Raw genomic sequence first — 12,874 nt, 5'->3', positions numbered from 1 at the left:
TTAGGTACCTTAGCTGGAGGGCTCGTGCGCCGTCGATCCGGTAACAGTGACCCTCTAGAGTTGGGAATGCGACAAGATACAGACCGTCGATCAACTTCTCGGGTCGGAGAATTTGAGGAAATGTGGCAAGGTCTGCCACCCGCTTGGCGTGAAGTTTCGACGAGAAATTTCATGATCCAGGGAAGGGTTGTAACATCAGGATATGCCGGATTCGTTTGTGAAGGTGTGTTGGCGCGGTTCTTGTGTGAGGCTGGCGGGGTCTTGCAAAACCATCTACCCCCAAGACAATGAGTTCTCCTTGTCTACTCCGTGCGCAATTCGTAGTCGCCTGCAATGAAACATGCGGGTTGCTCCCGTTGATCATGGATGGCCCCCGGTCTTGACGTGCTGAAGGGCGTCTGGCCCTACGAACTTCGTTTGAGCAGTCGGGCTTCGGGATAGAGAGGCCAGCCTTCCGCCATCGATCTCGCGAGTGCCCTAATCGGAATACAAGTGCACGTAAGGAGTAATCTAGGCCATTCGGGAATCAAGACCGGCGGTGACTTAGCCAAGTCAACAAGTCCATGTGGAGACGGTTCAAGTACGCCCCGCCAAGATGCCGAATGCGGTTGTGGTGGCACCATCGTGAGCGATGCAGTGATGCAGCGATGCCGGAGACAAAGCCGGTCAACAGAGACGGACTTCTGCGAAGGTTTTGCCAAAACCCTAGCCGAGGATTGCCAAGCCGACCTACCTGACGCAATTGGCGGGGTTTCTAGCAAGCAAGCATAGCGGCGGCAAGAGTTTCGATCTCAAATCCTGTGGAGTATAATTGTGACGAGACCAGTTTGCATCCTTCTCCCAACGAAACAGCGATCCTGATCGGCAGCGAGGACAAGACGAAGGCTTAGACCTCGTGTACTTCCTCTATCCGCTGAACGTTGATGCCATGGTTCCTTTTTCTAAGCCACGTCCCCTAAGTGGCATTGACGCGCCCCCGACTGGCGGCGATACGCTCGGAGAGACAGGCCGTGCGGCGGAGGGGCGTTCTCAAGCGTGTGGGCATATGTCTCATCCCTCCCGTGAAGATTTGGGTCAATGAGCTGCCGGCGCCCGCTTGTGGATTGTGTCACCATGTCCCTTCTGGTATTTGCTTGCTCCTGCACGATCGGACGCTCTTCAATCGTTTCTCGCAGCGACAGGGTGCCGATTGGCCGTGGGAGACTCCCACGTGCTTGCGGGGTGTGTGGGACACGGTCAACAGGTGTGACAACGGCGCCGCGCATTCCCATTGGGAGGAGAGGCTCTTAGGTGCATACTTAGGGAGGTCGATAGTTGACATCAGGAGATTCGCATGTCCGAGTCGTTGCGCGTACTCCGTACAGTACCGCCGGTTCAGTATCAATGTGAGGTTGCACTCCAAGGTGGTAGAGAATTAGCGACCCTCAAACCAAACCACAAGGTTGCATTGAGTTTGTGGGCAGGGATCGATGCGTTGCACTGTCGTCACTGGAACATAGTGTGATCGACAGCTCCAAAAACCATGACCTCGTCAAGTCAAGGATGACCCAAGGCTGGGAAGGCTGGGAGGGCTGGGATGCCCGGGCTGCCAGATGCCCACCTCCAGCACTAGTCAGGGTGAGAGCAAACGGAGGAATATGTATGTCGAATGATAGCGAATGGTAGCGTGAGAAGGACTCACACGATAAACGGCTGGGAGCTATCGAGTGGATTTCGGCAAAAGGATTGCTTTTTTCGTCTTCTTGGTGGAGAGGGAACCTTTAAGGTTCAAAGCTCCCTGCTCAGCGTCATGCTATAGCACAAGAGCTGAAAGCAAGGAACGGATACGGAGTACAAAGAGGTGAGGCACGCACCTCCCCCAGTCAGACAGGTTACAGCCTCCAGTCACGAGCCCGCGAGGCGGCTTACTGTGACTACCCCATTTCACACCGAGCCAGCCCAGCATATATGTTTGGTGATTGAGGCACAGCAGCGTGGAACGCCTGCACCGCTGCAACCAACGTGACGGGACATGAGGATTCAACGGCGCGGGGTGGGTAGACCCGAGAGAGCGATTAAGCGATTGAGCGCCCGCTGAAGGAGGGTCTTAATAATTGCCCGAACACGTGCGTCGATGTTTATCTACCTACTCTCCTGTCTAGCCTGCCGACTACCTAATTGTTCCCGATTATTTAATGGACATATATGGAACTTGACATGCCTAGTATACCTAGTATACGGAGCAGAGAGCCCATTCCCATCTCTCGGGCCGGGTTCAAGGATCCAAATCAACGGACCCATTCGCTACTGAAGGATGCCGCCTCGCTGACTCTCCCCCGGCCACCAGACCCTGTCCATCAGTACGCCAACACCAACGCCAACGCAGGAAGACCCTGGTACGAGCACAGCGCTCGGAGCAGTACAACATGGGGGAAGCACACCGATGCAGATACTATCGATGTAATAGGCTTAACGATTCTCGTGCCCGGCTAGCCAACAATCACTGATTGAGCACTGAGCACGTCCCAAACACGACCCCCGGGCCACTATCTGAGGTAGTTCCCATAGCGGGAGGCCGATTCCCTCTTCAACATAACCAGCCGGTTCCCCCTCAACATCCCACCCCGAAACGTCCAACGTCCAACGTCCAACGCCCTTCCGTCCGGGGCTCTGTCCCCCTCGTTCCTCGCCCGTCTCTATCCCAGCCTTGGGCCCCTCGATGCTTGCGAGTCCCTCTCTCGGCTGTGTGTCTTAACCCATAGTAACCGCTGTCCATTCGCGTCACCCTGCCAATCTCGCCAACCGAAGCGCTGCGTCGCCTCCCAGCCAACCCAGGCCTGCCCATGCTGCCCCTCTGACGTGCAGCTGCTTCGAGACCGCCAGCAAGACGGCCAGGGACACCGCCAACCCGCCCGCACTCGCTGAGCTCTGGCGTTCGTTGGCTGGATCCCAGAGGCTCTGGTTATTGAAGGTTCAGAATTGTACAGTACAATCCGAGTCGCCGAAATGCCGATGCGCCTGCGGGCTTGCGTGCTGACATGACATGTCGACTGACAGGTCGACAACAGGTCTCAGCTGGCTACCTTAGTTGGTGCCGCCGATTCGAGTTGGTTGTTCGGAGGTAGGAAAAGCCTCGCGGCCGAAGAGGCGTTTTCCTCCCCGTGTTCTTCCCCCCTCTACAAGTCTGTTAGTAACTTGTCTCGTCTCTATTTTGTATCTATCCCGTCGTTAGCCTTTCTGCCCGCCTACTGCGTAGTGGTGGTGTCCGTCGGTGCACAACACTCTCCGCCCTCCGCTTCTCCTATTCCCTTCCTCTCGAACCCCTGGGTCTCCACGGCTCTTCCCCACCACGAACTTTACTCTCTCCGACATTCTATGTTCCTCTTCAACTCTTTTGCGAGTCGTTGAGACCGCAACCATGCATCCCGATCATGCTGGTTCACGACAAGCTCACCTGCTTCCAGGCACTGCGCCGGCTTCCCGCTCGCTCGCCGGAGCCAATCCGACCCCTCGCTACTCGCCCTCGCGCGATACGAACGTCGCCAGCACCGAACCCGGCCAGTCCCTGAGAGCTGGGCGTCCCCAATACCTAGGACACGGTAACAATCAGGACTCGGTCGGATCGATTGTGAACGACCCTTTCTTCCAACGCTACAGCGCGCCCCCCCCGGACGCTGCTGACGACGGCTCGGACGGCAGCTCCATTTACCAATCCCTAGACAACGACGAAGACTACGACGACCGAACCACGAACGACCACGACTACGACGATCGCGACAGCAATGACAATACCCCAAGCCAAGACTGGCCACCACCCCGTCGAGAGTCTCTGACCGCCCCCCCTTCATCACACTGGGTATGTCCATCGTTCCAGCACACGGACCCCCACCTCCCTGGTCTTCGCGGGGCAGGGGTCTCGTGTGTGTGAGACACGTCCAATATGCGGGGACTGACTGTGACCTGACTCCTAGTCACCCTCATCCTCCACCATGGAGGGCTTCAATATCGCCGTTATCGGGTCCACCGGTGTCGGCAAATCCTCCTTTGTCCAGCGCGTCCTCGGCCTCACCCGGCCACCAATCTCGAACGCCTCCAGCGTGCGCGTGCTGGTAGACAACGTCTCCCATGTCATCACCCTTCTCGAACTGGATCTGGAGTATTTTGAATTGAACCCAACCCAGCCAATCCAATGGCCAAAGCAGATCAATGGCCATATTGTACCGCGCGTTGACGCCGCCCTCATCCTCTACGATGTCATGAATCAGGAATCTATTCGCGAACTGCCTCAAACACTGGGTACTTGTGCTCCTCAACCAACTCGCGACACAAACGTACTGACCGCGACACAGCTGCCCTCACCAATTCCAATCTCCCGTCCAGCTTGTTGGCCTGCAAATGCGAGAACCCAGAGGAGAACTGGGAGGTCGATGCAGACGCAATGGCAAACCACCACCTCTTTAGGTCATGCGTCGCTACCTATAAGATCTCCACAGACAGGCCCGAGATTGCTAGGATTTGTCTGAACACAATCCTACGAGCCGCGATATCCCATAGAAGAGGTATTTCTAAATCCAGTGACTAGCACTCGAGGCGCATTGATTCTGACAATGTCACTAGAAGAAAATGGTGAGGCGATCTCACGCCGCCGAGCACAGTCCGTCGCCCATCTCGAGGCTCTCGATCCAAGTGTCGGACGACCCCTGAGCCAAAATAGCAAGCATAGCAGAGCGAGCTCCGACTTTTCCCTACTGCGCGGATTCCCTAATCCTCCTGTTACCGAAAACTACCGCGCCCGCAGTCCGCGAGTCGGCCAGCATCAGAGTGCTGGTGCCTCTCCAAATCCAGGTCGCGACTTGGGAGACCATGGCCAAGCGCAAACCGTGAGCAGCATGCTCAGAACACCCGGTATACGACTCGACAGGCAAGGCAGTGATCCTCACTTGGACGTGGAAGAATCAGATGCTGAATCGTATCGACATTCGGATGATATCCCTATCCTACAACGTAATGACGACAATGTCCTCGACAAGCCTCCTAAGATGGCGGGAGTATCATTTGATGAATTGGTGGATCGTCTCCTTGCTCCCAGGCTGTCAAGAGCAGACAACAACTTCTCTGACATCTTCCTCTGTCTGTATCGGAAGTTTGCAGCTCCTGGCGAGCTCTTCTCGGCCATTCTCACACGATTGGATCATGTACGAGAAGACAAGACTGCTCATTATCTGTCAAAAACAGCCACGCAGCTCCGAATCATCGAGATGGTAGCCAAATGGGTGTCACTTTACCCCGGCGACTTTGCACGCCACGCTACCAGGCGAAACCTTGAAGACTTTATTAAACATCTTTCCACAGAACCCATCTTCTCTATAGCAGCTCAGCACATGCGTCGAAATCTTCAGTTTAACGTCGTGGAAGATGATGACACTGGGTGGGCAAACGCAGATGACACAGGCGATATGATTGCGAGCGAAATATTGTCCAAAGACATGCATGAGTTGTCTTTAGGCGTTACTGCGCTACAGGTCGACGAAGATATAGATGGGAGACCATCAGGCAGCTCGGAAACGTCGTTTGTGGACAGGGGAAGCAGCGTCGGGAGCCAAGTACAGTTTCATTCATTTGAAGAGTACGAAAGAGTGGCGTCAAGCCTGGAACCCGCAGACACCCTGCCTATGAACAAGTTCCGGTACCACATCTTCATGGAAATCCCCGATGATGACGTGGCGGACGAGTTGACGCGCATCGACTGGATCATGTTTTCGTCCATTCGAATTCGCGACTTTGTCAGGCACGTCAGCTTGTCTACGGCGCAGAAGGAGAAGTGCAAGAGCTTGAATAATGTCAACCGGATGATCAATCACTTCAATCACGTCGCGAAGTGGGTTGCAAACATGATCCTCCTACGAGACAAGGCAAAGCACCGAGCACAAATGCTCGACAAGTTTATGAGCATTGCGTTGAAGCTGCGACAACTGAATAATTATAACGGACTGGCTGCCGTTCTGGCTGGTGTTAATGGGACAGCAATTCACCGATTGACCCAGACGCGAGCGTTGGTGCCAGCTGAGACGCAGAAACGATTCGCGCGATTGGTGATATTGATGGGAACTCAGAAGAGTCACTTTGCTTACCGGCTGGCTTGGGAAAACTCGCCTCTACCGCGTGTTCCCTTCATCCCGCTTCACCGGCGAGATCTTGTGTCTGCCGAGGAGGGTAGCAAGACGTTTGTCGGCCCTGACGGTGATCGCATCAACTGGAAGAAGTTCGAGGTCTTGGGAGAAGTGTTACTGCCAATCATGAAAAGTCAGGGCAGCGCGTACCCCAACCTGCGCAAGCATGACAATGCGCGAGAGCTGATTCTCAACTGCCGGATGCCAATAGATGACGAGGTAAGTTGGCCCACTGGAATATACTATAACTACCGCTAACGCAGACAACTAGGATATCTATCAGCGAAGTGTCCAGGTTGAGAGCACGTCGGGAGGACCGGCCGAGCCACCTAGGAAGAAGTTTCCTTGGTTTGCCAAATAGGACGAAGCGGGAGGAGTTACGGTGACTATGTATTTACCTTTGGTAGCATGCGCTATGTGATGGGCATTTGGCAAGGGCATTTTTTAGACTTGTGGCGCACCATGTGGTTCGATATAGCTAATGGCTGGCATGTTGAGCAATGGACATTTGGAGCTGTCTCTGTGGGTTCTTGAATACGTCACCAATTTCGATTTCATGCATTTTGATGCACTCTAAGAAGAAATATGTTCTCACTGGAGATTCCTCGCGATGTGTGATGTGGCCATTGGCATTAGTTAGGTTGGTCGGCGCCCGCCCTAGGCACGTTCCTGCCCTGGACTGAAGCAACGCAGCTGCCAGTTCCTTCCTCGGCCACCTGTGCGGCGTGCAGCTGTGCCACCTGCCTCGCAGACCTTGGGTTGGCAAATCAATTTCTCCAGAACCAGCCAACTTTGCGAGGCAGCTCCTCTCTAGCATCAACCTCATTTGATCCAGAAGGGGCATTTCATACTACTCCTGGTTTCCTTGATCCCCCTCGCCTCCGATGGACCTCCAGTCTAGTCATCGCGCGGATGATTTCATGGCATCAGCGCTGCCACTGCCAGTTTTGCAAATACTCCTGAAGCAAGAGGATCTCGAAATTGTAGTGACGTCGTCGTTCTGCCTCGATCTTCCCCCGCGCATTGCAAACATCAAGACTGTCGACCAGCTCCTCGCCGAAGTGAAAGAATCCCATCTTTGGATCGCTCGTACCGGTAATTGTCATATCGAGATTTCAGTTGCCGTCAATGACGAGCCAATATTGGAAAACGAGCAGTTAGACACATTTTCTCGGTCCATCAAACACTGTGATGTATGCCAGCCCTGCCAAGTGTTATCATGCTTGAGACTAACAAGGCCAACTAGGTGTGGAATCGCCTTGGCCTCCGTCTCGAGTATGAAAGCAACACACCGACCCAGTTGCCAGGCCTCACGAGCTTTTCGATCCAGCACCCAGACTTAGCTTCAGCCCTTGCACCACCAACGGGATCAGCCACTGCACGATTTCGGGCACTCATCCTCTCAGTCAATGTACTCAAAGCAAAAGCACGACCACCACGAACTAGTCGCCAGAGGCAGGCAAAGAAGCGAAAAAGGCCACACCGAGTGAAAGAGGAAGAGGCCCCACCAGGAACCAGCGGGTTTGATGAGATGTCCCTAGCCCTTGACCTAGATGACCGGTTGGCCGTTGAAAACTTCATCACGAGTCTGAACTTTACATCGCAATCCGGTATGGCGGACCAGAAGTTGATCATTGAAGAGGCCTTGAACATAGTAAACAATTCTACCTTGGTTGGCACGATGCTCGAACAACTCATGCTTGCACCTTCAAAGAAGTACAGGGGGCTTCAGGTTCTACGTGGTCTTTCATCACGTTGTCTCACGAGATTGGCTCCAGGGGTCTTTCACATCCCGTATCTCAAGGTATGTTAAAATGGGTTACCTCTGACTATAATGCTGACGACCCGAACAGACTATATCTGACCGTACCGATTTCCTCAAGGTAATTGGCACGTCCTTGGCCCGTATGAGAAATGCAGAGTCTCCGGGACTCAGGCAAAAGACCACAGAGCTCAGTCTGCCAGAGACTGGAGAACAAACACCCTCTACAGGGTGGGATGACATCGTCCGTGGCATCGAGAAACGGGCGTGGGATGTTCTAGTGACGGATCTTAAACTACCTCCCCTAAAGGAAAGGGCGAGAAAGGGCCAACGTCAATTAGTTCAACCAGGGTCTGAAGGCCCACATCCAGACCAAGGACCCGTTTCTATCCTTTCCCCACAAATGGAGGAAAACTATTCCCAGGTCAAACAAGAGCAACTCGACTCGAGTCAAGGAGGATTGAACGTGGATGAATCTATCTCGGTCAATTGGTCAACCTCGGCGAGTAACCAAGATTCACTGGTCTGCAGCCAATATTTCAGCCCGTATTCACGCCCTCCCTTCACCCAAGCTAGTGAGGCCAACACCTCTACCCCCTGGATAGGGCTAGATGAAGACTTTATAGGTAATCAGGACCCTAGGAGTGGTTTCGGGATGACGGGCGATAACAGTTACGTCAATTATGAGTTACCGACCCAAGTGGAATCTGCAGTACAGTTTGCAGGGTCAAGGATGGAGTGGGATACAATATACGATCCAGAAAGGTTTCAATCACTTGACGACTGGCTCCTGGGGAGGAGTCCAGGCATGTAACGGCATGGTTCAATATGGGGCGATGTCAAGCAAATAGATTTCCAACAGATAAAACAACATAAGACGAAGAGGCTGACTGTATTGTAAAACTACATCATGTGAAGACAAAATCCTGTTAGGTAGATTACAAACACCAAATGCAGCCTGCAGTCATCAACGCAGGGTGGAAGCAAGGCCCAAATGTGGCTCGATTGAGGCTCCACCAAATCCATCGCTAATAATTAAATCGCTGAAGTGATAAAAAAGAAAGACCGGCAATCTTCTCTGACATCGTCAAGCTAGTATGTTGAGTGCTCTTTTCGTGAAGAGGATTGAGTGCGGTGGGCCTTGAAATGAGTTCTGATGGTATTTCAGGGTGCAATCCCATCCGGACAATGCAGTGGCTCTTGGCCCTGCCTTATTTCTTGCCCTTGTTCTGTTTGGCGGCAGCTTTCTTGTCCTTCTTAGCCTGCATGGCCTTGCGCTGCTCGGGCTTCAAGGTGACGTAGCCGATGTACCAGTGCAATACGAATTGCAGGATGAGTGTGACAAGGACGATAAGGAGGATAGTGAAGAGGATGGGCTGGTCGTTGAGGACGGCGACAGCCTCATCGGTCGCGCCGATGGAAGAGAACCAGTCGAATTGACCCATTGGAGCGGAGGTTTCGGAGCGTCGCGAAGCGGAACGGAGCAGGTTGAGATGATTAAGGAGTCGACTCTTTATCGGTATCGAGTGTGCCGGACAGTCGAGGGCAGAACGTAGCGGGTGGGAAATAAAATGATTGTATGGAGAGCAAACAAGGTGCGTATGTGCGCCAGTCACGTACGTGCGATCGGAGATGGTGAGAGTACTTTGGAAAGTAAAGAGCTCGGAGGTGGATGAGGCCAAGAAGGCGAAGTCGAAGACAGGCGCTAAGAAGAATGAGAAGAAGAAAGAAAGAAGACTACGGCATGGGGGCACGGGAAGGGCAGAGGAAAAGGTCAAATCGTGGAGTCGAAACCAAAAGCGTCACAATTCCGACGGATCATGACTGGGCAGACGGCGACGGCGGCGGCGATGGCAACGGTGACGGCCCACTGGACCGCGCCAGAACGTTAGAAGGGGCAAGCCGCGAAGTGAGACGTTTCACAATTGCAGCAAAAGTCGACTGATTCTGGGGCCGCGGCTGATTGGCCACGGGGGTGTTGGACGGGCCACCTCTGTTACGTAGGAGGGACTCAGGGAGAAGTCAGGGAGAAGTCAGGGATACTCCGTAGATACCAGGGAGATGCCGTAGGGCAGGCCGAGACGAAGACGCACCGGAGAGCCAAGCGCCGGATAAGATGGGTTTGACAGGTGAGCTGGGTTTACTGCGGAGTAGCTCTTTCGGAGATATCCAAATAGGTTATGGTCGTGAGTTGTTCCCTGCGTCGGTCCTGGCTCGCCTAACAAACTAACGAACTTCCCCTGGTTTGGTTTATGAGCTGATGGGGTGAGTCGGTACGGGGGTAGGTACGGAGGCTCAAATGCAATGGAGATGAGCACGTGATATGGCACGTGTCATTAACGCCTACTTGGTCCCTCTTTTGGAACCTCCAGCTGTCAGTTGCTGTGATTGGTCGTGGACCAGCCCACCTACCGGCCCTCTCAATTGAGGATTCCCTGGGTCCAAAAAAATCTCGAGCTCGTTGTATGAGAAGGTCGCGCCAGACCAGTCGACTTTGGGTGCCCGCCGTCCCCTCCGCCCCTACGAATTGATACCCCGGATACCTGGATACGGTCCGTCGAGCGACCGGACTCTTACCGGTTATGAGCGTCGCACGTCCGGCGCGCAGCCTCCTCGGCCGCTGCCTCTCCTCCACCCGAACGACTCCCGCCGTCCCCTGCCAACAGCTCCATACTTCAGCGCCCCGTTCGAGTCGAAAGTCCCGCTTCCGCAATGTCAAGGCCGAGGAGCTTGGCCTGCTGAGGCCCGAGAAGATGGACAAGTACCAGAAGGCCAAGTTCCCCGAGTTCACGGCAGAGGAAAAGGAAACCCTCAAGGCCAAGTACTCCCCGGAGCAGCTTGAGGCGTTGGAGGCGGGAGAGAAGGCCGTCGACACCAAGGACATGATCATCCAGGGTCGGTTACGAGACGACCCGTACAAACCCGATTACATCGAGGACTACACCGTCCTGGACCCCCGCTACGATCTCAAGCCCAAGCTGGAGAGCACCCCGAGAGAAGTCCAGTGGCCAGACCAGAGCGAGTGGATCGACAACTACGGACAGAAGATGATGAAGATTACCGACAAGAAGACGAGCGACCAACTGACGCGGGCCATGGTCCGCGCCATGCGTAAGGTCAAGGAGAGCACCGGCCAGGAGTTGATAGACCTGACCGAGGACGAGCTCAAGGATATCGAGGCCGACCCAGAGCTGATCAAGCGCTACATCATCCAGGAGGAGGTCGCTGAGCCGGAAGCCACCGCTACTGGACCCGAATTCATGACCCGTGCGCAGGCCATGGAGATGGACGAGGCCATCGATGCGGAGTGGAAGAAGGAGCTCAACAAGATCACCGAGTTCTCCCACCAAGGCGAGGTGGAGCCCACCAGCCTGGAGCTCCTCGAGGACGGCCCGGCCGGCATTGACCGCCTCCACTCGGCCGAGGCCGCCGACCTGGGCAAGGTGCCCGGCGTCAAGGGCCTGTACAAGCACGCGGCTGACCCAGAGGATATGGGCCAGGACGATGCGGGCAAGTTCCAGGAGATCAAGCGCTTGACGGGCATGAGCCTCAAGGACATCCGCTCGCTCCTGACCAAGGGCCTCGTGACCCGATGGGTCGCCAACCAGACTCGTCTGGGCAAGGTCCGCAGCACCTCAGTTGTGGCCATCGCCGGCAACGGCAACGGCCGCCTCGGCCTCGGTATGGCAAAGTCTACGGAGCCTGGTGTCGCCGAGGAGACGGCCCAGATGCTTGCCATCCGCAACATGAAGCCGATCCGCCGCTACGAGAACCGCACCATCTACGGTGACATCTCCGCCAAGGTTTCTGGCACCGTCGTCGAGCTGATGGCTCGTCCTCCTGGTATGTCCAACCCCTTCTCCTGCTTTAATATTTCTCGTATAAAAACACCATGCTAACTACAAACTGCTGCAGGCTTCGGACTGCGCTGCCCGCACCGTATCTTTGAGATGTGCCGCGCGGCAGGTATCCACGATATTGCCGCGCGGATCCCGCGGTCCAAGAACCCCATGAACTCTGTCAAGGCGGCGTACCAGGCTCTGACGAACCAGCCTGACCCGGAGCAGATCGCCATCGGCCGGGGGAAGAAGCTGGTGGACGTGCGGAAGGTGTACTATGGCGGAGCTGTATATTAAAGTGTATCACCGGATGGTGTAGCACGTGTACCTATATGGAGGTTTCTTCTCCACATCTCCCCGGCGCGGTGGTAGGGTTGTTGTACGTGTAGAGGCATTTTGCAAAGCAGCAACATTATGTTTAAAGCCAGTTATGACTAGGGGCGCGTGCGTGCGGATACGAATGTCGACTTGAAAGCGAAGTCGTTCATGGTGTTCGTGATTTTGCTGGGTATCATGTCTCGTATCTACATCATCGTTTCCGCGCCTTGGCGTTTGGTTTGCTTCCAACTCGTAAGAGAGCCTCCCGTCTAGTTGTCTGCCTCCCTCTCCATCACATCGCAAGTCTCTCTGCCCGCGCGGGCACTCAACCCATGCGCGAGGGCCAATCATCCCAAGCTCTCAATTGCAAGCGGTGTACAGTTCCCAATCAGGCCGTCGATCCATCGCCCCAGTCAATCTCCTGCTGCAGCACGATGCTGTAGACGCTGGCCTTGAGGAGGGTGAAGGCCAGGCTGGTCTTGCGCTCGAGCTCGCGCAGGCCGTCGAGGATCTCGGTGCTGGGGTTGGAGGCGAGGTGGTCGAGGATCGTGGCCAGCTGGATAGTCGCGTCAGTAAGAGTCGTTCGCGGAAGAGGCGAGCTGGTTCATGCAGCTCAAACGGGAGAGCAGGCGTACCTTGTTCATGTTCTCGGCCAGGCGCTCGTACTCGTCGAGGACTTCCTGCTCGAGCGGGGTAAGTTCCGGCTGAGACAGCAGGCCGCCGCCTGTCGAGGTCTGGTCCATGGCGCGTGGGTGTTGTGTTGCGTATTGCAGTGAGGGTATACAGCAATGCGCGACCGCGACGAC

The 12,874-nt window shown here is 55.0% G+C and overlaps 5 protein-coding genes across 5 annotated transcripts; 3 read left to right on the top strand and 2 right to left on the bottom strand.

The window, feature by feature from the left end:
- Nucleotides 1-1,070: 1,070 nt before the first annotated feature.
- On the top strand, nucleotides 1,071-1,661 carry BGZ61DRAFT_443645 (uncharacterized protein). Its single transcript, XM_046244896.1, has one exon. It carries the CDS (start codon nucleotides 1,078-1,080, stop codon nucleotides 1,288-1,290), a length of 213 nt encoding a protein of 70 aa, XP_046109850.1. The 5' UTR covers nucleotides 1,071-1,077; the 3' UTR covers nucleotides 1,291-1,661.
- Nucleotides 1,662-3,397: 1,736 nt separating this feature from the next.
- Nucleotides 3,398-6,510, top strand: BGZ61DRAFT_342563 (ras guanine nucleotide exchange factor domain-containing protein; the record flags this gene model as incomplete). Its single annotated transcript, XM_046239518.1, has 5 exons — nucleotides 3,398-3,835; nucleotides 3,951-4,275; nucleotides 4,329-4,538; nucleotides 4,597-6,368; nucleotides 6,421-6,510. 5 exons carry the CDS (start codon nucleotides 3,398-3,400, stop codon nucleotides 6,508-6,510), a joined length of 2,835 nt encoding a protein of 944 aa, XP_046109849.1.
- Nucleotides 6,511-9,122: 2,612 nt separating this feature from the next.
- Nucleotides 9,123-10,142, bottom strand: BGZ61DRAFT_584902 (uncharacterized protein; the record flags this gene model as incomplete). Its single annotated transcript, XM_046256378.1, has 2 exons — nucleotides 9,727-10,142; nucleotides 9,123-9,616 (listed from the first exon to the last, which is right to left on the bottom strand). Exons 1-2 carry the CDS (start codon nucleotides 9,731-9,733, stop codon nucleotides 9,123-9,125), a joined length of 501 nt encoding a protein of 166 aa, XP_046109848.1. The 5' UTR covers nucleotides 9,734-10,142.
- Nucleotides 10,143-10,493: 351 nt separating this feature from the next.
- On the top strand, nucleotides 10,494-12,047 carry BGZ61DRAFT_342483 (uncharacterized protein; the record flags this gene model as incomplete). Its single annotated transcript, XM_046239509.1, has 2 exons — nucleotides 10,494-11,754; nucleotides 11,827-12,047. 2 exons carry the CDS (start codon nucleotides 10,494-10,496, stop codon nucleotides 12,045-12,047), a joined length of 1,482 nt encoding a protein of 493 aa, XP_046109847.1.
- Nucleotides 12,048-12,456: 409 nt separating this feature from the next.
- On the bottom strand, nucleotides 12,457-12,811 carry BGZ61DRAFT_528303 (DASH complex subunit Dad3-domain-containing protein; the record flags this gene model as incomplete). The annotated part of the gene is made up of 2 exons (XM_046253235.1): nucleotides 12,457-12,624; nucleotides 12,704-12,811. 2 exons carry the CDS (start codon nucleotides 12,809-12,811, stop codon nucleotides 12,457-12,459), a joined length of 276 nt encoding a protein of 91 aa, XP_046109846.1.
- Nucleotides 12,812-12,874: the final 63 nt, after the last annotated feature.

This window comes from Ilyonectria robusta (genome assembly GCF_021365365.1).
Source record: "Ilyonectria robusta strain PMI_751 chromosome Unknown BGZ61scaffold_3, whole genome shotgun sequence".
In the NCBI taxonomy this organism is placed as follows: Eukaryota; Fungi; Ascomycota; class Sordariomycetes; order Hypocreales; family Nectriaceae; genus Ilyonectria; species Ilyonectria robusta.
Note: the sequence above shows the minus strand (reverse complement) of the source record. Positions and strands in the feature narration are given on the sequence as shown.